Source organism: Narcine bancroftii, chromosome 12, assembly GCF_036971445.1.
Source record: "Narcine bancroftii isolate sNarBan1 chromosome 12, sNarBan1.hap1, whole genome shotgun sequence".
In the NCBI taxonomy this organism is placed as follows: domain Eukaryota; kingdom Metazoa; phylum Chordata; class Chondrichthyes; order Torpediniformes; family Narcinidae; genus Narcine; species Narcine bancroftii.
Window position 1 is genome coordinate 64,674,322 of NC_091480.1, and position 26,775 is coordinate 64,701,096.

A 26,775-nucleotide genomic window follows, 5' to 3' on the forward strand; every position below is an offset into this window, starting at 1 on the left:
ATAGGTTGTAATAGTCTGCAAATTAAGCAAACGTGATCATTCCATTTTCTGCGTCTCTCCACAATGATCTTGTGCATCCTATTTGCTGTCCCAAAGAGATTGAGACAATTGAGAAGTTTTTAGGTATGTCCCCAATGGCATTTCTTCCCAGAGCTCTCACTCACCATGTGCAAAAGACCAAATTCCACATAAACACGATTGGCAGGATATCTAGTTGGGGATCACTAGGAGGAATCATGTCTCCATTTCCCCCTCTTTAACCACAGGCCTAGAGCGAACGTAATTGCTGCCTCAGCTTAAATTGAGGAACATGCACGAGAGAGATCTCGTCAGTTGTTTTATTCTTGCAAAAGCAAGCATCTTGTTTAGACCTTGTGTGTAGTGTTCTTATTTACAATGGTTGTGACTCAGGGGAAAAAAATATAAAAATTGTAAGCTTTCCCTTTAATCTTGCTTTTTAGAGACCTTGGTACACTTCCAAATTCCTTTGCACAGTCAAACCACCACACCACAAGTGTCGGGATGCTCTGAACTTTGCTGCGAGCTCAACGAATTTGTCAAGCAAAAAGGTAACAAATTGGCAAAGGTGGGAATTTGAACTTCCAATTGAAATGCTGCACGTTTCCCTTCAGAATGCAGCTCTTCCCAAAATATGCCATCAAGTCACAGCCACCATATATGCCATTGTATAGGGCGACCTCTGAAATGTCCACCTAAAATGTTGATTTTGAGTGATACCAAATCTGACCAGTGGATGCTGTTAAAAGCGAATCGCAATATTTTAATATCAAATTATCATTTAAATGTTTAAATTTTATTTGGATGTTTAAAAATAAACCACTGTCTAAACCACTGTTTAAAGCCTGTTCAGAGCCAACGGCAGTCGGACTGGACAGATGGATCCCACGGAGGAGAGCTCAAACTGCGCAAATAACTAACGAGGCACGCACAAGACTGTGTCGGAACCGGCAGGAAGATGGCGGCGGTGTTGAGACTTCGTCGTCAAGGGAAGAACTTTAGACCTAGGGTAAAGGACAACCCTGATTTCACCGAATGTCACCGAAGATTCTCAAAAACTTCTACAGGTGTACCGTGGAGACCATTCTGTCTGGTACAGAGGCACCAACGCTCAGGACAGGAAAAACTCCAGAGAGTTGTTAACTCAGCCTGCGACACCACGAGCACTAGACTTCTCTCCATTGAGGAGATCGACATGAGGCGGTGTCTTAAAAAAGCAGCCTCTATCCTCAAGGACCCCCACCACCCAGGCCATGCCCTCTTCACTCTGCTACCATCAGGAAAAAGGTACAGGAGCCTGAAGACGAGCTCTCAGTGGTACAAGGACAGCTTCTTCCCCACTCCCATCAGATTCCTGAATAATCAAGCAACCAAAGACACTGCCTGACTTTTCGTGCACAATTATTTTTATTAGTTATTGTTGTAAAAGTGGTTTATATGAATATTTCCACTGTGACGCTGCCGCAAAACAATGAATTTCATGACTTGTTCATGACAATAAATTCTGATTCTGAATTTAAGGTGAACTTCCCAATGGCATATATGACAATCTAGTAAAAACATTACAGCTTTGTTAATCCTATACGTTATCTAGAAGCAGATACAATAAATACTCACCATGAAGAAGTGAACCATTTAACCACTGCATATAATAGTTATCCGGCAATGAAAGTAGGATCTCGTTGCTAATAATTGAAAATGGAAGCAGGAAGACAGCAGCTGCTGAGACTGCAAGGGTAAACGTGCACATCCAGAGCCTATTCAAACAAAACATTCTCATTAGTCACTCTGTTATCTTCCTTCAGAAGTTGTCTGACTCGATCTTCGATTAAACACCTTGGCAGAAGTGGTCACTTCCTTCACTTCTGAAGCAACTGGATTACTGGGGCAATGCCTCCATGCCCTTGTCTTTGGTTAAAATTAACACTATTATATAGGTAATTAAATGCAGAGGGAAGCTATCGAAATGGCTGAGTCTCGAGCCTGCCAACAAGGTTAAGGTTGAGCATTCCAGGAGAATAAAACATGGAGCTACCTATAAGCATTTGCACTTGACCATTCTAATCACGAGCTGATCCATCCACCCACTCTGTTTTAAATTAACACTCTTTTATCCTGAAATTATGCCCTCTAATCCTAGAATCCCCTATCACGGGAAACAACCTTGCCACATCTACTCTGTCCAGGCTTTTCAGCATTCAAAATGCCTCTATGAGATCTCTCCCCCCAATCCATCCTTCTGTACTCCAACGAGTCCAGTCCAAGAGCTGACAATCGTTCCTCATTTACTAACCTTTTCATTCCTGGTATCATTCTAGTAAATCTGTCCTCCAAGTGAGGTCTCACCAGTGCCCTAGAGAGTCTCAACATCACATGCCCTTGAATGTTATCCCTCTAGAAATGAACGTCAACACTGCATTCACCTTCTTCACCACTGATTCAACCTGGAGGTTAACCTTTAGGGGATCCTGCACGAGGACCCCCAAGTCCTTTTGGCCCTCCGAATTTTGAATGTTCTCCCCATCTGAATAATCGTCTGCCCATCTATTTCTTCTACCAAAGTGCGTGATCAGACACTTCCCAACGTTGTGTTTTATCTGCTGCCACAGTAACATTCACAATTGTGTACTTACTGTTTTAGGTGGCTCATTTAACATTATAATGCTATCGCAATTCCACCCCCCCCCCAAAAAAAAAAGAGTTCTGTCAGTATGGAAATTGGGTTTCCACAGATCACAATGTTATCAGTATCATCCACTGGTGAAGTGGTACACTGAGTGAAAATGCTTCTGTGAATATCGGTGGTCATCCAGACCAAATAATTCAACTCCTTTTGCTTTGCTGCCTGTGCAGAGGGATCCCTCGACAATGTGCTTTTTTTGTTTTTCAAGCCCCACAGGACTTTCTCGGAGGCAGATGTGGATGACGTGCCTGCACCAAGCTCAAATAAAAGTCCCCAGATTCACCGAGGCTAGTCACCAGAATGCTCCACTTGTATTTTAAAACTTAATTTAAGCAGAGCCCAGAATGATCCAATGTATTGGTGTACAAATGTCTACTTCTAAAGCATCTGGCAACCAACAAAAACAAGAGCATCCGCCAAACAGAAAATTACGAACAGCAGCAAAACAAGAGATCTCAGTGATATTGCTCAGAGGCTCGGCGCCATTTTGATATCTAATCACACTTCCAGAGTTTTGTTGAAATACAAGTATAATCAACATGCTGACCAGGAATATTCATTATCCAATTCCAGGAATTGCTTACTGAAACACAACTATACTGCAGACAGTATTCACTTGGGAGTCATCATTCAGGATACCCAAAAGGTTCATCTCCAGGTTCATCAGTAGTGAAGATGGCATTCATTTCTTGAGGAATAGGATACAAGAGCAGGGATGTGATCTTGAGGCTTTATAGGGCACTGGTGAGGCCTAACTTGCATTATGGGGTACAATTTTGGGCTCCTTATTTAAGAAAGAATGTGCTTCCATTGGAGAGGGTTCAGAGAAGATTCACAAGAATAATTCCTGGAATGAAGGAATTCGGATAGGAGGAATGTTTAACGACTCTCGGACTGTACTCGTTGGGAGTTCAGAAAAATGAGGGGGAAACCGCAAAAGCATTTTGAATGTTGAAAGGCCTGGACAGAGTAGATGTAGAAAGGTTGTTTCCTGTGATAAGGGATTTTAGGACAAGAAGGTACAACTTCAGGATTGAAGGGCGTCCTGTTAAAACAGAGATGCAGAGGAATTTCTTAGGCCAGAGAGTGATGAACCTCTGGAATTTGCTACAATTAGTGGCTGTGGAGATCAAGTCAATGGGCGTATTTAAGACAGAGATTGATAGGTATCTGAATAATCAGGGTATCAAAGATTACTGGGAGAAGCGGGGAAGTGGAGCTCAGTGGGAGAATGGATCTCATGATTAGAATGGCAGAGCAGATTCGATGGGCCTACTTCTGCTCCTATATCTTTATCTTTGCTATATAAAGTACACTGTTTGACCTGCCAATTTTCTCCAGCATTGTGTTTTTATCTCCCAGACCAAAGCAGTCTGCATATGGGTTCCCATCTACCTCCCCAAGCATTTGCTCCTCACTCCGCTATCCATGAAATGCACTGCAGTCACTTGCCCAGGCTATTCTGACAGCCATCCTGATCTGGAACTCTCACTGTTCCTTCATTGTTTTCAAAGCTAAATGCTAGAAATCCACACCCAACAGTTCTGCTGGATTACCTTCAGTGGTCCAAGAAGGCAGTTCACGACAAGGGCAATTTAGAATGGGCAATAAATTATGTCCAGACTACATGAATGAATTTGAAAAAAATGCCATGGTGGAATTTGAACTCGCTTCCTCGATCATTACTGCTGAGTTACAAAAGAACATAAAGAGCAAGAGGAGGTCACTTGGCCTCACAAGCTTGCTTCATGATTCAAGTTGATAACAGTTGATCTGAATGACTCGTCTGTGAACCGAATGACTGTACATTCTTGGCAGAGGACAAGCATTCACTATTCACAAAACATTGACAGAACAAAAAGACTGATCTGATAATAGGATACATTTGAATTAATTTGCACATAGTTCTGTACGTGGCTGTACAAAGGGCAGGATTGATCTGTCACTGATTTCCCAGTACCACCAACAGGTATGCAATGTCGAACAGACTTTGACTGGGTCTAACTTACCACACTGAGTCATTATTTCAGACTTGAAGTTCTTCCCAGATCTCATCCTTTATAATTCTGTCAGTTTAACAACAGCAAGCACAATCCCAATAACTGAAGTGAAAATTAAATAGATTGAATTCAAAAGATTATACTTACGTGATGCGATTGACCGTTGCATCCTCATTATTGTCTGGAAAGAAAAGATAAATTTACATTTCAAGATGCAATTAGTGCTTTATCCCTTTGTGCACCGACGATCTAAAAAAGTCCTGCCATTTACTGTACACTTTCCTATTACATTTGAACTGCCAAAGTGCAGCATTGGCAAACTTGCCAGGATTAAACTCGTCTGCCGCTTCTCTGCCCACGTTTCCAACTGGTCTACGTCCTGCTGAATCCTTTGACAAAATCTAGGAGCAGAAGTCGGCCAATTGAGTCTGCTCCGCTGTTCTAATCATGAGCTGATCCATTCTCCCACTCAGCCCTACTCCCTGGCCTTCTCCCGTAACCCTTGATGCCCTGACTAATGAAATCCCTGTCAATCTCTGCCTTAAATGCACCCAACGACCTCGCTTCCAAAGCCGCCTGTGGCAACAAGTTCCACAGACTCACGACCCTCTGACTAAAGAAATTTCTCCGCGTCTCTTGTAAATTGACGCCCTTTTATCCTGACTTTCCTCATTATCCATAACTCAGTCAAATTTTTATGACGTCTGCAAACTTACTGATTAGCCAAATAATATTTTCATCCAAATAATTATAAATTAGGTCCTGGTACAGATCCTGGCATAACACCTCTGGTTACAGACCACCGCTTAGAATAATACTCCTCACCACTGCACCTTGGCCAAGCCATTTTGAATCCAATCCACCTAGTATCCATAGATCCCATTTATTTGAAATTGGGGGTTTACACATGGGAGAGGAATCCTCCATTGGAACATTGCCCTGGGGATTCGGGCAGCAGCCTGTACATTTCAGAAGGGACATTCTTCTCCACTTTGCTAACGATTCTCATTTCTGATCTGATCTGTGAAACCTCAATCCAAAGAAAACTGGTCAAATTTGAGTCAGGGTCCATATAAAAGACCAATATGAAAATAGAGTGAAATACTAAAGTCTGCAAACACTGTGATTGTAGTAAAAACACAGAAATGCTGGAGGAACCCAGCTGGTCTAACAGCGTCCATTGGAGGAGCCTTGAAGAAGGCCCAAATGTCAGTAATACATCTTTACCTCCCTGCGTGACCTGCCGAGTTCCTCCAGAGTTTCTGTGTTTTTAATGGGAGGACAGCATTTTCAATTGCAGAACAATTCTGCTCGCATCACGACTGAATTCATCAGCGGAGGAGTCTGTCGATTAAGAGAAAGATTGCAAGTTTCATTCCATTGTGGGGAGTGGGTAAAGTTGCATACTGTGACCACTTGTGCAACCCAGCACCATTTCGAGAACATGTGGATTTTCGGTCGCCAAGCTCTGGAATGCAATTTTTAAGCTGTTTCTGTTGAAACACTCCTTCATGTTTAACTCATTGGTCAAGCTTCAAGCAGCATCTCTGAACAGCTCCTTCTTCAGACAAGTATCCGATGTATTTGGATAACACTTCTGTTTTTCTACATTTAAAGCGAAACTGTTGTTATCTCAACTTCAACCTGTGCTGTCAGACAGAAATGCATTCTACATTCTCCAGTTGACCATCCCCCCTTCCCACCCACCAAAAGGCTCAACAGCAAAACATTTCAGTTGTCACATGAAACGTATTGACAGCAGAAATGTACTAACACCTCAGATCATTATCAGAGGAATATTACATCCAGAATGCTGGCAAGGCACAAGAAGAGGTTAAGCCACACTAACGTCAGTGGCTGCCCAACAATGGAAGATCCTGTGAAGTAACATGCAGTACCGGCACCACCAGGTGCTCTGTGAAATCTTGGAATAGCAGAAATGAGATGTAAAAAGAGAATGCAAAAATATCCCCTCCAGCTGTCGGCTTTAATCTTGGAACAGACAATCCATTATTGCATGCTGAGCTTAACATGATTGGTCATTTGGAATATGCAGGCCACGAAAGCTCTGATAGCTTGAACAGCTCTGTCAAACCCCAGGCTAGAACCCTTGCTTGAGTGGAATTAGTTTGCATCAGTCACAGGTACAGCAAGGGATGGGAGTTTCAGAACTTGCCAATGGGTCTCTTCTGCCAAAAAAGGGGTAGGGGTGGGGGTGGGGGGAAGAAAAAGAGAAAGGAGCTGAATAAATATCCAAAACATTCAAATAAAAACAGAAAATAATGGAAACACCCTGCAGATCAGGTAGCATCTGTAAAAAGAGAGTTAATTCCAGAGTCTGGAATCTTTTGTCAGAACTAAAGCATGTTGCCATGGTGGCACTGCCAGAGTTCCTGTAATGGCAGTGCTGCCAGTGGTGCAGACCCGAGAAAGCAGGGAACAGAGACACAGCGCCAGGTCCTAATGCCGACAGCTTAGTACAGGTGTTAAACAGTCTGTTAACGAGCAGACAGTGTTTTGAAATCCTGCAAGTATGGGGGTTTGTGCCCAAGATGTCGGCGCCTGTGTTCAGCAGTGGCCACGAGGGGTTGCAGACTCTGGGGCACCAGAAACAGGGAGAACCCCCCCCCCCCACCACCACCACCACCACCACCACCCTGGTTGAGCAATAGAAGCAGATGAGACAACCCTACAGGCCAGTGTTCACGGTGGCGGACCAGCGAGGGCCTCAGTGGCTGAGGGACCCACAGAGGCTGCAGTCAACGCACAGTAGGGGGACCCACATGGGCTGCTGGAGACTGACTCTTGGGAACCAGGTATCGGAGCAAGGATTCAAGAGAGTGCTAAGGGCAAGAAGGGCTCCCGAAGGGACTCAAGGCACTGAAAGCTGTCAGAGGTTTGGATCTGGAACTTGGGTTGCCAAGGATCAAACAGGAGTCGGTGCAGCTGGAGGTGAATCCATGGACACTCAGTGTCTCTGAAGGGACTCTCTTTCTCTGACTGTAAGGGCCGTTGGGTGACATTAATAGCGACTCTGTCTGACACAGCAGGCAGAAGGCAAGTTGGTGTAATATTACATGACAATAAAGGAATCTTGAATTTTTGCACCTTCCATGGGGGGGGGTTCAGAATGTTAACTTTTTAAAAATTCTATCCTGTCAAAGACCAAAGACCCTGGGTCTCACAGGTGGCTACTTGGCAAGTGTGCTGGAGAGAAGCCTCAGTGAGCAGTGGGGTTCTTTAGGTGGGGGGAAAGAAAGATATAAAGCCAACACCCCCCTCACCCAACCCCAACATAGAAATATAATACCAGTCACCAATCAGCCAGAAGTTTACACTGTTAAATTTTAGTACTGGTTGTCCCAGCTGTAATCAGGCAATGTAGATACAAAAAAAAGTATTGAATAAACAGAACACTTTGTTTAAACACAAGATTCAACCCATATGATAAACTATGGTATTGGTGGCTAACAATATGTGGCTTCAAAGATTAAATTGATATTTTTCTTAAATCTGTATACAACTCAAGTTGCTGATATCAACAGATCTTGGTGTTCTGAACAAGTATTTACAGGCAAATGAGTGCATAACCTCTGTCCCCACCACCACCACCAAGGGCTCAGCATTTTGTCACGGTTAGTGCAATGCTGTTGCAGTGCCAGCGACTGGGACCAGGGTTTAAATCCCGCACTGTCAGTAAGGAGTTTGTACGTGTCTGCGTGGATTTTCCCCAAGGGCTCCAGTTTCCTCCCACCATTCAAAATGTACCAGGGGTTGTAGGTTAATTGGATGGCATGGGCTCGTGGGCTGAAATGTCCTGTTACCGTGCTGTTAGCCTCTCTAAATGTCATGTCAACAACCTGAGCCTGCACCATGCCCAGCGAGTCTCAGCACAGCTCTCCCATCGCTTGCCTGATATTCCCCACAGAGGGCTAGTCACAAGCCCAGTGCAACGTGTCTATAAATAGTTGCAGAAAAATAACCTACTCGGCTCATCTTCCATCAAAACACAAGCAGTTAGAACAGCGCGATGGAGCTGGAAAATCAGTGCTGAAAACAGAAACGCAAATAAAAACATGCACACACGTCGCCTCACACTTCCAATTTATTTGCAGTGTTTAACACACCTGATCACACCATTTTCCTCCGACGCCGTCCTGTATGCTGACCACAGAACATTACAGCACAGAAAACAGGTCATTCGGCCCTTCTAGTCTGCGCCGAACTATTATTCTGCCTAGTCCAATGGTTCTCAACCATTTTCTTTCCACTCACATCTTTCTTTGGCTTGGCTTCGCGGACGAAGATTTATGGAGGGGGTAAAAGTCCACGTCAGCTGCAGGCTCGTTTGTGGCTGACAAGTCCGATGCGGGACAGGCAGACACGGTTGCAGCGGCTGCAGGGGAAAATTGGTTGGTTGGGGTTGGGTGTTGGGTTTTTCCTCCTTTGCCTTTTGTCAGTGAGGTGGGCTCTGCGGTCTTCTTCAAAGGAGGTTGCTGTCCGCCAAACTGTGAGGCGCCAAGATGCACGGTTTGAGGCGATATCAGCCCACTGGCGGTGGTCAATGTGGCAGGCACCAAGAGATTTCTTTAGGCAGTCCTTGTACCTTTTCTTTGGTGCACCTCTGTCACGGTGGCCAGTGGAGAGCTCGCCATATAACACGATCTTGGGAAGGCGATGGTCCTCCATTCTGGAGACGTGACCCATCCAGCCACCTTAAGTAATCCCTTGCTAACCACAGGGCACCTATGACAACCTTGTGGTTGTAGTAAAGTCAGGAGAAAAACTGCACATGGTAGTGGATTACAGCCAGACAATCAACAAATTTACACAACTAGATGCCTACCCCCTGCCACCCATAGCAGACATGGTCAATAACATTGCGGAGTATAAAGTGTTCTCCACCATAGACCTGAAGGCAGCATACCACCAACTGCCCATTAGAAACAGCGATCGCATTTACACGGCATTTGAGGCAGACAGCAGGCTGTATCAATTTCTGCGACTTTCCTTCTAAGTCACCAATGGAGTGTCCCTGTTTCAGAGAGAAATGGACCGAATAGTAGAAGAGTTCCAACTGAAAGCTGTGTTCCCCTACTTAGACAACGTGACAATCTATGGCTACACTCAGAAGGATCATGACATGAATTTAAAACGCTTCTTCCAGGCAGCCGAGGAAAGGAACCTAACGTACAATGGGGGCCAATGCGTCTTTAGCGCCAAGAAGTTGCCAATCCTGGGCTACATAGTGCAGAACGGGGAAATCAGCCCAGACCCAGCCCGTATGTGCCATCTCCTAGACCTCCCAGTGCCATCTCCTAGACCTCCCAGTGCCATCTCCTAGACCTCCCAGTGCCACACACGCTGAAAGCACCTAAAAGATGTTTGGGGCTGTTCACTTACTTTGCCCAACTACGCCGACAGGGCCCACCCACTTATAAAAGCCTCCGTTTTCCCACTGTGTCCAGAAGCCACCAGAGCATTCAGGGACATTAGGGACCATATCACTAAAGCTAAAATGCGGTCCATAGATGAGTCGATCCGGTTTCAAGTAGAAACGGATGCATCCGATGTGGCTCTGGCAGCCACCCTAAACCAAGACGGACAACCGGTAGCCTTTTTTTCGCGAACCCTACAGGGGTCAGAAGTAAGACACTCAGCAGTAGAGAAGGAGGCCCTAGCCCTTGTGGAAGCAGTAAGGCACTGGCGACATGATCTGGTGTGCAAACACTTCACCCTCGTCATGGACCAACAGTCTGTGGCTTTTATGTTCGATAACCAGAACAGGGGGAGAATTAAGAACGACAAAATCCTGCGCTGGCGGATAGAATTGTCTACATTTAACGACAACATTCTTTTATGCCCCGTGCGACTCAACGAGCCCCCGGATGCGCTGTCCAGAGGCACTTGTGCCATCCTTAACCACATGACCCAGTTGCAGAACTTGCACAATGAGCTGGGCCACCCAGGGGTCGCTAGACTGTTTCACTTTATTAAAACCCAAAACCTCCCATTTTAGGTAGACAAAATGAGGTCAGTGAACAAGAGCTGCCCCATCTGTGCAGAAGCAAACCGCAATTTTACCAGCCCCAGTCAAAGCCACCCTGATAAAAGCTACCAAACCTTTTGAGTGCCTCAGCCTCGATTTTAAAGGCCCGCTCCCGTCCAATAATAGAAATGTCTATTTCCTAAACGTAATAGATGAATATTCCCGTTTTCCCTTCGCAATCCCGTGTTCTGATGGATCAGCAGCCACTGTTATAAAATCCCTCCAACCCATCTTCAGCATATTTGGGTACCCGAACTACATACACACAGACAGGGGAGCTGCATTCATGAGCGCAGAAGTACAGCAGTACCTGCACGAGAGAGAGATTGCTACCAGCCGCACTACAAGTTACAATCCCAGGGGGAATGAACAAGTTGAAAGAGAAAACGCCACTATCTGGAAAATGGTCCTCTTGACCTTAAAAGCAAAAGACCTGCCTGTTACTAGATGGCAAGAAGTGTTGCCAGAAGCCCTACACTCTATACGTTCTTTGTTGTGTACTGCCACTAACATGACCCCACATGAACGTATCTTTTCGTTCACAGGAAAAGCCATGACAGGCACAGTGTTGCCTAAATGGATGATGACACCAGGACCTGTTCTCCTCCGGAAGCACTGCAGACCCCATAAAGCGGACCCGCTGGTGGAGTTGAGGCACACAAAGCCTCAGTACGCCTTCATCATATTCCCAGATGGAAGAGAAGACTTGGTGGCCACCAGGGATCTCGCGCCAGCCGGATGTGTGAACAACGCGGAGGAAACACAGATGTCTATGATCAACAAGGAACGCAGCAACAATCACTAGAACAGTCGTTCATCAAGTCAACCCAGAGGTCTAGACCACCCACCCCGGAAATCAGGACCCTGGGTACCCCTGCTCCACAAAATATCACCACCCTAAACGATGGCAGGATCTAATCCCATACAAGAGGATCGCCAGCCCACATGACCAACCAGTACTTCCCACTCCCACACCTCCACCAAGAAAGGCCGAAAGGCAGACCGCATTCCCCACCCCTATACCATTACCAAGGAGGTCCAGAAGGCAACGAAAGCCACAAAAAAGTTTGGACATGAACTTACAAACAAGGGAAGGAGGACGGTGGGGTCGGTGGGGGGGGGGGGGGGGGGGGTAGGGTGGAGATAATTTTTTTAAGGGGGGGTGAATGTGGTGATATGTAATCACACCACTAGGTCACCAGGGGTCATCCCGGTGACCTTGTATATAAAGCAGTCCAGAGCTACAGTCTAGCCTTCCAGGTTTGTCTTGAAGAGAGACAAGACCTCTTAAGTATGTATTAGTTTATTAAAGCTGTCTTATACTCGCACTCTGGTGTGGTTATTGTCAGTACAGAAACATTTTGAATATTGAAAGGCATGGACAGAATAGATGTAGAAAGGTTGTTTCCCATGGTGGAAGAGTCAAGGACAAGCAGGCACAACTTCAGGATTGAAGGCCAGGGATACAGAGGAATTTCTTCAGCCGGAGGGTGGTGAATCTGTGGAATTTGATGCCTCAGGCAGTTGTGAAGGCTGGGTCATTGGGTGTATTTAAGGCAAAGATTGATAGGTTCTTTTTTAGCCAGGGCATCAAAGGTTATGGGGAGAAGGGCGGGCAGTGGGGCTGAATGGGAAAATGGATCAGCTCATGATTAAATGGCAGGGCAGTCTCGATGAGCTGAATAGCCTACTTCTGCTTCTATGTTTTATGATCTTATTCCCATCATTGTCCCATCTTCATTAAGTGGCATTTCAAATCAGTTGGGAGTCATTTTAGAATCAAGAGAAATTTGGAAGGTTATCACAGATCAATCCAAAATCTCAGCCACCATCTCTTTTCTAGGATACTGGAGAAATATCCTGAAATATTTACTTAAGCTTCTCACTTTCATGAAACCCTTCACAAATGAGAAAACCTTTCCTCCAAATGAAATGGGGAAGATTAAAATCATCATCGACAGTCTGACTCTGATCCCCAAAATTCCTTTCCCTGGCAACTGCTTTAAACTAAACCAAGTTGTTCCAAACCCCAAGATGCACTTTGCACAAGTTCATTTCCATCTCCTTCTGAATACCCAAATCTCCCCCTTACAGCAGCTCCTTTCCTGTGAAACCATTAATACCACTAACTTCTAAAGTTGACAACTCCAGAGCACTGAGGTGGCCACCTCCATTCTGGCTTCAACAAACCTGCTGCCCATGACCCAACTTGTTAAATCATTGCTCCTGTGTTTGCTGACTGACAATGGAGGTGGGTAATAGGGTGCTAAAATCTTCACATTTTCATTGTTTTCAAATTCCTCCATTCCCACACCTTGCCAGTCAAATTTCAACTCAAATAACACTGGGCAACGAAGATTTTGATTTCTGAACACTTCTGGCTGTATTTTATTTTACAGATTTTTGGGCTGCTGATCACGAAAATCACCTTAAAAGTTTCCTATCACGAAACGTTTGTAGATATAACCCTATTTTTGTGATTTCCTGTCCTATTTCAAGTCAACTTCAAACATACAAAACCCTGAAGTGCAATGTGTCGTTGAAAATTCATTTTCTGCATTCGCACTCTACTGTCTTCCCGGCTGATCTCAGTGCCGTCAGTGACAAACATGGTGAAAGGTTTCCCCAGGACATCGCAACCATGGATAAGTAGTATCAGGGCAACTGGAACCCATCGATGCTGACCGACTATTGTTGGACACAATGCAAGAGGCATCAGATATGGAGTACAAAGGAAAATTGGCGGCAAAACATTTTTCGGTCCGTTGAACGAACGCAATGTGCCAGCCTCATGATGTGATTAAACAGGCTCAATTCAATCAAAGCATGATGGAGCAAATCTGAAATTATCCTTGTGTTTAATTTGAAGTTGTCTATCATGATCCCCAATTATTTTTCAGGAGGCAAACCTTATGGAAAAAAAATTGTTGTCCAGTGTTATTTGTGAATCGGCTGCCATGCCTTCTTCCAAACATGCAAAGAGCAGAAGTAGGACGCTCAGTTCTTTGGCCCTGCTTTTCCATTTGATATGATAACAGTTTCCACTACAAACTCAATTCTACTTCAGAAGGACAAAGGGAAGTTTTGCTCCCTATGCTATGGATCCCCGATATTTTTGTTTTCATGCTTCCAATGAGCAGAACAAAAACGACACTGATAGAAATTTGGGAGCCTTAAAAAAAAAAAGCTTAGCATGGGTGTCAATATATTTGTCCGTGCCAGCAGCTTTTCTGCCCCAGCTAAGACTACATAATTAAAATTCCCAGAGCAGAATTTGCTTCCAATGGGTAAGAAATGAAAACGTTGAGCAGTGCTGGGAAAATATAAAGTGCATGTTTGAACAGAATATTGCGCTTTCCACACAGAACCAAGTCCGTCCTGGCAGGGCTGAACTGGAATAACCTTGGGTGGATAAAGTAAACAAGCCTCTGAAATAAATCCCACAATAGAAATCGAAATCGAAACAAGTCTCAACATCTCAAAAAGAACCCAATGGAACAAAACTGTTCCCCAGGGTAACTCTCTCTGGCTTAGAAGAGCTGAGCAGATTGAAAATTTAAAAAAAAACAATGCATCTTTTACCACTCTTTTCAACACCAGGCCAATTCCAAAGGAGGACCAATAGTCTTCACAATGTCCCAATCCAACGCTTCCATTTACTTTAAATACTGCAGCTAAAATTTCCCAGAGCAGAGGGTAAAGACAAGATTGTTCCCAATGTACTGAGAGTGACAAAAGAGGAGCCTTTGCCTCTTTCCCAAATACATTTTTTGGGACAGTCCCTTATTCATGGGGCAATCACCTTGAAAACTCAAAGCTCTGAAAAACTCTTACTTCAGATTTAGCAAAAAAAATTACATTTCTATTAGCAGCCTTGATATTGATAGACAATTTTGTTGACCAAGTAGACTAAACCAAATTAACATACTTTACATACAACCCATTTCTGAATTTTACTCACTGGCAATGATAGCAGAGTTGCTTTACAAAACAAATATATTGTTGAGTCAGCCTGCTGCAAGGTAGAGGATATTTAAAACACATTGAAACATTTGGAATAAAATACAGAAGTTTTATTTTTAAAAACATGCAATCCAATACATTTCTGCATGTTGTTGAGGCGCTTGCAAAGGTCACCTTTCATTTCACCGCAAATTTGGGAGTTTTAAGAGAGTCAAATGCCACTTTTCAAGCTATGTTTGCAACCTGCACATGTAAACACAAGCGTTGCCCACGAAAATCCTCAGGCTTGAAGCCAGCACCCTTGGAAACGTCATAGTTATGACGACTTGCATTTGTGATCCTCCTTCAACCCAATATGCCCTAATAGTTATCCAGGTGCGTGTTCAGACTAAAAGTAGACACAAGAGTCAAAGCAGGAAGCAATAGAATAGATGAGAAAGGCTTGAAGCAAACATTTACATTGCTAAAGCTCATGAACTCGTATTTTGAAGTAGAATGACTGTTATAATGCAAGCAATGAAGATGTGCACACAAAATCCAATTCAAGCAAAGCAAAAACATCCAGATAATCTGTTTTCTGAGCGATTGACTGGAACACCAGAGGGAAGTCTCCGATTTAGCCTAACCCTGTCAAATATTAGGCATCCAGACGGAAAGCAGACTTCATCCAAAAAGATGACACCCAACAGCAGCACCAACCTCCCCCAGCCCTGTAGCAGAATGCCAGCTTACATCCAGTCTAAGAAGAGAACTTGATTTAAAGAAATGTTTGAAGAGGAGAGACATGGAATTCACACACTCAAGCTCTTGGCAGCTGAAGGCAAAGTGCCAGGAAACCAGAGAATAGGTGGCAAGAAGTATATTTTTTTAAAAAAGAAAAACTACTTTTGAGCAGAGCTATTGCGTGCAAAAATCATTATTCAAATCTTGGCCTGGACATCTCAGACAAAAATTCTGCCCTGCGTGCTGCCAACTCGAGCTGAGGGACAGCTTAGCAAGCATTAGTACTTTGTCAATTCCCCAATTCAACTGAGAGCCAAGCATGTTGGATTTTTTGATGGGTTTCAAATTAAAAACATCATTGCTCATTGCCCAATTGCTTTGCAAAATTGACATCCAGCTCTTTGATGCGTCAGACCATTTTGCAGCAGACAGGAAAGCTTGCTTTACTTCCTATCACAAAACAGTTACCAGCCAAAAGGAAGTATGCAACACCAGTAGAGGTGGTGTGCCCTTGATAACGTAAGGCTCTTGTCTAGGGTGCATCTCTACCATCCGTGTGGCAACCTAGGCAATGTAGGCATCACATTATATCTACGTCCAGAATTGAGAAATAATAATTGAATGCAACCCAGGTTCCAAAATAGGTGAACAGAAAGGCAGAATTAATCCACATCAGTCCATATATCAAGGATCCACCAGTATGTTACCATCATTCATCTCAACCAAGATACAATTATGCATGCAACTAAGAAGCTTGGTCTGAAACAGCCATTCAAGGACAGGCCACCAAGCCAGAATAATTATTTTACATGTGCAATAATTTTTTTTTTCCCTTTCAAAAAGTCACCTGTGGCAAAGTCTGCATTCTTTTTAAACTGAGTGATGACCAGGTAAGACAGGAGATACAGTGTAGTGAACAGCAGTGCACATATCTGTGGAGAAATATGAAAGAAAAAAACATTAATGGATCAGACAATGGCAGTAACATGTCAACATTTATATCCAGGCATCCTTCTCCAATTCCAACATACAAAGTGAGACCAACACTTTCCATTCGAGCACAGTAACAAAACCTGCCTTTGATCTACCTCCTCCATTGCTCACTGGGTACCTGGGACATAAGTGGAGCCTTGTTCACCGAGCCACTTGATAAGGCAGTAGGGGAGGATGAAGCATGGGCCCATGAGGATCTATCCCGGAGCCTCCATGTCATTGCAATCACAAAGAAGGCTCGTCAGCGGCTATACTCTGTGAGGAGTTTAAGGAGATTTGGTACATCACCAAAGACTCTCAAAAGCTTCTACAGGTGTACCATGGAGAGCATTCTGGCCAGTTGTATCGCTGTCTGGTATGGAGGTGCCAACGCTCAGGACAAGAATAAACTCCAGAAGGTTGTTGACTCGGCCTTCGACATCACGGGCACCAGGCTTCACTCCATCAAGAACAACTACAAGAGGCAGTGTCTCAAGAAAGCAGCCTTTATCCTCAAGGACTCTCACCACCCAGGCTGTGCCCTCTTCACTCTGCTGCCATCGGGGAAAAAGGTACAAGATCCTGAAGACGAGCACTCAGCGGCACAAGGACAGCTTCCCCGCTGCCATCAGATTCCTGAGTGATCAATGAACCACAGATACGGCCTCACTTTGACTTTTCGTGCACTATTTTTATTTATTTTGTAAGGTGGTTTATGTAAATGTTTGAATTGTGTGACTTGTTCATGACAATAAATTTTGATTCGGTTGGCAGTATATACTATCAGAACTTGCACATGAAAAAGGGTCTTCGTGCAAAATACCAGAGGACTGGCTGCTACAGCCACTCAGGGCTGGTAAATATCCTTCATGAGAGATACACATTTCCTCCAAAGTGGCAGTTCACAATCATCCAACCATTTCCTAAATCAATCAGTCCAGTCTTCCATTTTCAAGGGAGCAATCTGCTATGAACAGAATGCAATTGTCACAACAGGAATGAAACATAATTTTGACCAGTCTTGGCTATGTACAAAAAAAAAAAAATTTCTCCCAGCTTGGTTTTTGAAAAATATGCTCTTGGATAGTTTATGGTGGAGATGTCCAATACCATTTTAACAGGTGCTGAGAAATCACCTTTTTTCTTTTGCTGAAGCAATTTGAAAAATCCAGGCTGACAAGTTATCTACATGCTCTAGACTGCGCATATTTGACAACATCCATTTAGTTTCTGCTGATTGTTGAGGGAGAGCAAATATATTTTAAGAATGCAGAGTTCCAAGACCCAACCCAACCCCACCCTAAACTTGCACTGATCTACTGAATTATGCTGTTAATTATATAACCATGCAACTTAATAAAACTAAATGACCCCAAAATAAAAGGTTCATTTTAAAACTACAGCAGAAATATTGTGACCCAGTGCAGCCTGACATCATCCACATTTTTAAATGCCCAAAATCTATTTTTTAATAATGAAAACAATGAGAGGCCAGAGAGACTCAGCCAGTCGTCAATCTCCTTGGGTAGAAATGGCCAGTCAACGTGTTGGGTTGGGACCCTTTATCACAAATAATGTAGATGCAAAGTATATGGGGGGTGGGGGGGGAGAAAGAAAGACAGGTTGGGGGGTGTGAAAAAGCTGGGGAAGGGGATAAGAAGTGATAGGGTATTGGACAGGTGTGAGAGGTGGAGAGACAGGTACAGGGGAAGAGTTTAGAGAGAAAAGTCAGAACAGGATTAAGTCAAGAAGCGATGGGAACTGAAAATTGATGGAGGTGATGTAAAATTGATGGGGGTGATGTAAAATTGAAAATAAATTGATGTTCAAGGTGTTGGCTTTAAGGCTGTCCAGAAGGAACATGATTCAAGATTTAAGTTTCCTTTATTGTCATGTAATAGTTCAGAACATGTAATATTACACAAAATTACTGTCTGCCTGGTGCAAGACAAAGAGTTGCCATTAGTGTAAGAGTTGCCCTTTACAGTAAGGGGAGGGGAAGAGAAGAAAAAGAGAGTCCCATCAGAGACACTGAATACCCATGGATTCCCTCCAGTGCTCTGGTGGGGGGTGTGGAACGAGCTGCCAACCATAAGTGGTGAGTGTGGGCTCAGTGTTAACATTGAAGAAGAATTTGGACAGGTCCATAGATGGGAGAGGGATGGAGAGCTATGGACTGGGTGTACATCAGTGGGACTAGGCAGAAAAATGGTTCAGCACAGACTAGAAGGGCCGAAGGGGCCTGTTTCTGTACTGTAGTGTTCTATGGTTCTTTAAAACCCACAATTTTCAATACATTCAAGTGGATAAAAGATACCAAACCACGACTTTCCAGGGCAGGGAGTTGCGTGTTGTGAGAGCTCTCCCTCTGTGCCAAAATGAAACACTAATACCAGGGACATACATCAGCCTTACAAAAACAACTCATAAGCTAAACATTTCCTGGCCCATTTGTAGTTCCTACACTAATCTTCATCACCCAAGAAACCACAAAGGCAGAAGCAGGTATTCACAATCTCAAGGGACAACTGAAGATGGACAGCAGTGTTTAAAAACACCGAAATGCTGGAGGAACTCAGCCGGTCTCACAGTGTCCATTGGAGGTAAAGATATATTACCGACGTTTCGGACTTGAGTCCTTCCTTAAGGAGCAAGCAAAGAACAGGAAGCCATCTGAATACAGTAAAGAGTCCAGGCCAACAAAAAGGTGTTAATTGGATATGATGAGAGGAGAGGTGAGAATTGATTTTGGTTCTGTGAAAGGAGAGAGAAGGAAAAGGGAAGTGAGAGAGCTGGGAGAAAGGTGTGGAGAAAGGGGGGGGGGGGGGGGAGTTTTTTTTTTAAAACAGAAGTCGGAGAAGTCAGGCAGCACAGTTGGCGTAACAGTTAGCACAATGCTGTTACAGCGCCAGCGATCAGGACCGAGCCTGGATTCGAATCTAACACTGTCTGTAAGGAGTTTGTACATTCTCCTCGTGTCTGCGTGACTTTTCCCCAGGGGCTCCAGTTTCCTCCCACCCTTCAAAATATACCAGGGATGTAGGTTAATGGGGTGTAAAATGGACGGAACAGGGTCGTGGGCCAAAATGGTCTGTTACCGTGCTGTATGTCTAAATTTAATAAGTTTAATGTAGATGTTAATGCCATCCAGTTGCAGGGTGCCCAGACAGAAGACGAGGTGTTGTTCCTCCAATTTGCAGGTGGTCTCAGTCTGGCAGTGCTCAAGACCACGGACAGACTGACTGCAAGAGAATAGGCTGGGAAATTGAAATTGGACAGCTGTGTGCTTGCCACTTGTAATCGATTGGTTTTGCAGCACTTTGAGATGACCAGAGACAATAAAAGTTCCTCCCTCAAAGCCTATAAAATTCAAAGTACTGTCAGACAGGTCTAGTCAGAACAAAACAGCTGCTTCTTTTCCTGTTGGAAGTCAACTGAACATGGGGGATAGATGTGCCACAGTTCTCAGGATGTCAGGCTGTAAACATTCTCAGGTCCCAACATCCTGTTCCATGTAGAGTCACTCCTCGGGGGGAGAACTTGTGCCTTGAGCCAAGAACCACAGTCCTTTGTGAGTGGTTGAAGCAGGTTAGGACCCAAACGTACACCAGTGAGTTCCACATCAAAAGCTCCAAGTCTGCAAGCCATTGGTGACTTTCGTTTGCTGCTATTATTTTGCCCTCAGCGCAGCTGTTTAATTATCAACTTTTCCGTCATTGCAATTAAGTAATAGGATTAGATCAACATGCTCCAAAAAAGAGGAAACCTGGTAGCTAACCCCAACAGCATTCACAATGGGAAGGTCAATACCTCAGTATTCTTTTGTCTTTCACCTCAAAATCATCTGAAGAGGAGAAAAGGAGCACGGTAGACAATTTGGGGAGAGTTGGAAGGATTTGATGAAAGGCACTATATAATAAAGAGGAGTTTCCATTTAAAATGTTTCCTGTTTGGTTCCAAATAATTATTTTAAATTACATTTGTTACTCTCAAATCTATCTGATTTTTAAAAAATTTAAACATACAGCACGGGCACAGGCCCTTTTGGTCCACGAGTCTGTGCTGCCCAATTACACCCAAGTAACGGACAACCTCAGGTACGTTTTAAACAGTGGGAGGAAACCGGAGCAAACCCACACAGATACAGGGAAAATGTACAAACTCCTTTCAGGCAGCGCGGGGTTCGAACCCCCGTCCCAATCGCTGGTGCTGTGTCGCCCTTATTTATTTATATTTATGAACACTTCTGTTAAATATTCCAAACAAAAAGAAAGTCTTCCTTAAATGAAAAAGCTTCATTTGGAAAATGGAAAAGAAGAGTTGACACTTGGAATATCAGGCTTGATTAAAAAAAATGTACTTCAGCAAATCTATTTCGAAGGGTATTCCTTTTGCAAATGTTACAACCTCCAATTTGGTGATCCAGCAAAAAATGCAGGAAACGCTCTTGGCGGTCAGATGTTTCCAGTATTTTATATTTTATTTCAGATTTCTTTCTTTATTAACATTGGTCTCATATGAACAGAGGATCAGTAGGGTGTAACAAAGGAGCAAAGATCAAAATCTGCCCCTCTGGAGCACATGTTCATGTTCAGAGAATATCCTGCCTTTGTTCATGTCTCTAACTGATTTTCCATCTCATTTCATTGGTTTATTGGTTCAGGCCTTATGGCCAATTCACGACGTTTAAGGTTTGATACAGTTGTTAAAAAGTTGTACAAATCCACTGGCTATTATTCAATGATGTGCAATAGCAAATTTTACTCAAAATTTAAATTATTACTTAAAGATTTTAAAGCATGCCCATAAGCGGCGCTCTCTAGAAAATTCTTAAACAAGACCCCTCAAATAGTGGCAAATAGACACAACCAGTAGAAACTCAATATGATTAATCAGATATGGGAACATGAAATGGCCAACTTTGAGGATATGGTCAGCTCTGAACACAGTGCTTTGTACCAATGCTAGTGGGGGGAGGGGGCAGACCTATTGCAAATGTTGCGCTCAATTTGGTTTGGCCAATTTCAACCAAATTATTACGTTGAAGAAATATAAACAGTGCAAGTAAACCAAAATTCAAGCCCAAGAAACTCTTTCGTTGACGAGATTAAATGACAGCTCAGGATCTATAGCTTAGTATCTATAAACACCACATAGCAGATGTAATTTCTTTTTTTCATATTTCTGACATCTCTTGAGATTCAGCCAGTTTAAATAAGTTGTACACAAGCCAAAGCATCCATTTGCTTAATTCATGCTGACCCAACATTCATTTACAACTGGAATGGTTTCTGAAAAGAGTCAAGTTTGCAAATAAGCCCAAACCAACCAGATTCCAGTGCAGCACGTTCAAATAGTCTAATTGAGGTTTCCATCACAATTCAATTGGACAAAATTTCCAGAAACTCAACTCTATTTAAGAACAGAACTCAAGGGATCAGGACAATTTTAGCGAGTTCAATTACTGAATAGAAGATGAGAAAAACTCACACTATAAGCAGTGAGGCCAACAAACACCAGGTCATTTCCAAGTTTGCAATCGGCTACATTAGTTTCCAATTTCAGTCTCTTCAGTCAAAACAGAATGATCAATGAGAGTGTGAAGCATTACTTTGGGGCACAGGAAAAGTGTTCAGAACAGAGGCAGTGGACTGGTCCAGCCAGTACTGCTCTTGCCTCATATCTCCAGCCATCCAGGTTTGATGCCAATCTGTAATGCTGTCTGTGTGGAGTTTGCATGCTCTCTCCCTCAAGTTACTGTCTTCTCATATCCCAAAAGGATATTCAAGAGAAAATAGGATATAGGGAAATGTCTGAGGGTGGGATTGATGGTTTTGCCTCAAACCAGCATTGATTCAATGGCCTAGATTGTGAAAATATGAAAGACTGGGGTTAAAATATTTTGAACTATGCATATCACCTTTGACACATCCGGCCACGAGGCTAAAACATTAAAAAAGCATTCCCTTGGCTTGCCCTAATGCCACAATCGTTCAACAAAAAGTTAGAAAAATCTTGTTCCTACAAACAAAAGCCACAATAATTAAACTGATGTTGTATGTAAATATTACCTTGTAAGTTTTGTAAATCAGAAAGAAGCCAACTTGTGCGCAAAGGTAACTTAAGGTAATAGTATGCATTGATTAACAAACTGGATAATTCCAATACAGTACTTAATACTATTCTAGGTTAAAGGTACATTTTATGATCCCACGTCGCAAAAGTAATGTTTAACAAATGCCTGCACAAGATTTCTGTGCAATTTATGGTTCAACAAGTAGTTCATCACCAGTGCTCCTTCAATAAAAGTTTGCCACACCTCAAGATTGATTCATGGTTAGCAGTGGGCCAGCTGTCTCTTTCCAAAGCAAAAGATCCATTATACCATAACATCTCAACAAAATTAAGTTCTCTACAAGCCAAACCAAGTGGCTGCCCAAACATCTTTGACTTGAAACACTAAATTGTTTCTTTCTTCACTGATACAGCATCACTGGCCAAGTCAAGTTTATTATCATCTGGTACAACCTGTCAAAACAGCATTCTCCAGTCCTCAGTGCGAAACATACAGACACACATGCAGCCAGCCAGGATGCTCTCAATAGAGCCCCTGTAGATGGTTGGCATCTCTACTTGGTTAAAAACAGAGGTTAAAGTAATGATCAATGCAGTTTCAGTTTTTTCGAGTGTGGAGGAACACCATTCCCTACTTTGTTACATTTTCATTGTCAACCTGAAGTAGTTTCTCATCCCAGATTAGTACTAATGAAATCAACTCTGCATAATTATGTACTTTCAAGGTCAATATCAAATCATTGCACTGAGAGACATGATCAAAGTCTCAACTTACATGACTGCATTATCCATTTGCGCTGACCTCTGGTTTTGACAAGTTTAATGTAATGCATTAAGTTTATTATCATATATACAAGTATAATGTACAGATGCACTGAAATTCTTACCTTCTACAAACACACAGGTATGCAATATACACCAACAACAATTGTATATATTACCACAATATGCCAAGACATAAAAAGAGATAATAAAAGGATAGATAGATACCATATATATTCATGTCATCATTGATACTGTGTAATAGTTGACCCTTTTATTTGTGAGGGAAAAAAAAATTGGGTGTTTTTTTATGACCCATGTAAACGTCAACCCCCAACTTTTGGCCATGCCCACCCACCTAGTGAACTCCCAACCACAGATTCTCACTCCAGCCGTCCACCCATCCAAACTCCTACTGCCCCAGCCGCCCTTGCATCCGAACTCCCAAATCCCAGAACACAGATTCACCACCTGGTCCTGTCCATCTGAACTCCCGATGCCCAGGTCACAGACTTACCATCCGACCTCCCAATGCCTTGAACGATGTAGGTAATTACCGCGGTCAAACGTTCAACCCATGTAAAAGTCGACCCCCCCCCCCAACCAAATATGACCTGAAAAATTGGTCCAAAAATTCAACAATTACACGAGTACATGCGGTAAAATATTCACACTTTTAGTTGGTGCAAGGAAAACAAGCAACTTTTCAATAGTGCAGACAGATTTTTTGGTAGTCATGGAGTAGATTATGGTAAGGATCAGGGTCACATGGAGAGGTTCAAAAGAATGATAGCTATTGGATAAAAAATGGTTCTAGAACAAAGAGTTGCTGGACTTCAGGCTTCAGTGCCTACTGCAAAACAGTGAGAAAAGGTTGTAACTAGAGTGATGAGGGTCCTTTCTGACCTTCAGACTACAGAAGAGAAAAAGAATGGTTGATATTTCATATCAGTACCCTTCATCAAGACTGGAGACAGAGCGAGCTGGACTCAGAGATCCTGTCAAAAAGAGAAGGAAAACTTCTTCAAAATCATTGAGCCTTGAAGAGCATTTGCAGTAGTCAATTGGAGAGATGAGAGATTGCAAATGCTAAAATAACCGCAGATCCTGACCCAAAATATCGACCATTCATTTTCTCCCACCGAGTTCCTCCAGCAGGTTATTCTTTGCATCAGATTTCAGCATCTGTAATCTCTCTGGTGTCTCAAATGCTGTAAACACTCAGCAGATCAAGCACAAAAACAGCCATATTACATATCAAGACTCATCCCACCTTGACTACACATTCTTCACTCCACCCTCCCACCAGGGTGAAGACTGACGAGTGTGAGTTCACGCACCACTAAGATTCAAGAACTTTATTTCTTGCCATTACACTGAACAACTTAAATTTTGCTTCTTGAACACCTTTGGGTGTATTTCATAGATTTTGGGCTGCTGATCACGAAAATCTCCTTAAAATTTTCCTATCACGTATCATTTTTTAGATATAACCTACTTTTGTGATTTTCTGTCATATTTTAAGTCCATTTCAAGCATCCACCTAGTGAACTCCCAATCTAATCCTGAAGTGCAACCTGCCACTGAAAATTCATTTTCTGCATCCGCACTTGGATGTCTTCCCTGATCTTGGTGTAGTCAGTGACGAACACGGTGAAAGGTCATTGCGACCATGGAAAAGCGGTATCAGGGCAACTGGAAACCATCAATGCTGGCCGACTATTGTTGGACATTGACACGAGAGGCATCAGATGCTGAGTACAAATGAAAATCAGCGGCAAAACTGCCCCAGGTCAGTTGAATGAATGGAATGTGTCAGTGTCATGATGCGATTAAACAGGATAAATTCAATAAATGTTAAATTAACGCTTCTCCAACTTCCTACGCAAGACAGCAAATCTGGAATGATCTTTATGTTCAGCTTGAAGTTGTCTATCATAATAGCCAATTTTCTTTCAGGAAGCAAACCTCTTGAAAAAAAATTGTCTACTGTTATCAAACTCCTGAATGAACCGCACAATAGTAAAATTATTCTGCCTTTGCTCTATACTAACTGATCTGACTCGTAACATTGCACTTTTGCACTGTCTTCTGCTGTACCACATATGAAGTGTTTAACGGGTCTGCTCATGAAATAATCTCTGTCACTGCATCTTGGTGCATGTGACAAGTCATGAAATCTGAACTTGTCTGTGAAGAAAAATATTGTGGCCCTCGTCTTTCCCCCTCGCAGTAGTGACCTCTCACCACCATCCACCCCCCACTTCTCCACCCCAGGTCCTAGCAGTGACCCCTTCCTCTCCCTGATCACTGCAGACACTTCACCCGGGGGGTGGGGGGATTCTCTGTGACATCAGCCCTGACGTCACAGGAGTAACCGGGTTGGTCATTGGGCTGTTCAAACTGCCCTGGGTAAGTTTAACTGGGTTCCCTGACAACCTCCGAGGTAGGGCAGGGACCTGGTTGACTTTGGATGACGCTGACCCGGTCGGACCCGTTCAAGATGCCCGGCTCATGGCAGTTTGAAAGCGCCTTATCTTTCGTGCAATATTTTCTTTTAATATAGTAATGTTGCAAGATGGTTCTAATGTGAATGTTTGCCCTGTGATGCTGCTGATGTAAACCCCGAATTCCACGACAAGAAGTCCTGATTCTGAACCTACCCCACATGTCATGCACCAAAGAGAGTGCAGATCTCTTCAAATGCTCCACTTCAGTATCCATTCCATTGAAGTTCTTAGCACAGGTCCTCACTGAAAGAAAACACTCCCTGGAGAAAGAACCAGTCACTTAATATCTAGTCAACTCTCAAACTGTGGAGGGAGAGCATTTGGGGAATGTCATTCAGATCTCGATGCAAGTAAACACGAGTGAAGCTTCAGGCGCTCACCACCCGGATTAAAAGCTAAAAAGCATCAATCATCGGTCGTTAAGACTTACAATCCATTCCCGGACTTGGTTGTGGAAGAGTTGTGCTCTAATTAGAAGGTCGTCTTCCATCACAGCGCTTCCATGACTGAGGCAGAGTCGACAACCCGCTCCCTCAAGGGGCGAACAGCAGCCGTCTCGCAGCCCCGTCCTGGCAGGCCAATCGGCAGCGCGCCCCTCCTGGATTGGCTTGCGGCTTCGGCTCTGATCTGATTGGTGCAGATGGGTGTCACTCCGCAACACCAGGAGGAAATTAAACGCACTCGAGCATCGGATTGGTTCTTTTCCACAGGTCATTGGTTTGAGATGAGTGAATGGAACGAAAATTGCATTGAAATTTTTGATTGGTTGAGCCGTCCCCATTTAAATTTTCAATCAAGGAACCCGGCGGGAAAATTAATGTTCTCAATATTGGGGAGGGAAAATGGTAACATTTTGATTGAGGAAAAGATTAATATCTTTTTAACATAATGTTTTAAAACATATTTTATGTCTTTTTTAATAAAGAACACACAAACAAAAAGGATACAATTCAATAAAGTGATATGGACAGTTTCATAAACTCAATAAGGGTAAAACACAGGATTCTGCGATTGAGTGAA

At 43.3% G+C, this 26,775-nt stretch overlaps 1 protein-coding gene across 2 annotated transcripts in view; it reads right to left on the reverse strand.

Moving 5' to 3' along the window:
• lmbr1l (limb development membrane protein 1-like) overlaps positions 1-26,478 on the reverse strand; it is a 93,781-nt gene extending 67,303 nt beyond the window's left edge. Inside the window, exons 1-4 of one of the 2 annotated variants that reach the window (XM_069906543.1) lie at positions 26,186-26,478; positions 16,284-16,368; positions 4,849-4,882; positions 1,636-1,775 (exon numbers count right to left, since the gene is read on the reverse strand). In XM_069906543.1, the coding sequence (XP_069762644.1) occupies positions 1,636-1,775; positions 4,849-4,882; positions 16,284-16,368; positions 26,186-26,470 (544 nt within the window). In that variant the 5' untranslated portion in view covers positions 26,471-26,478. Of the gene's footprint in view, positions 1-1,635; positions 1,776-4,848; positions 4,883-5,928; positions 6,046-16,283; positions 16,369-26,185 lie in introns of those variants that run through there. The other variant, XM_069906544.1, reaches the window with a different exon arrangement.
• Between the last annotated feature and the right edge of the window lie 297 nt (positions 26,479-26,775).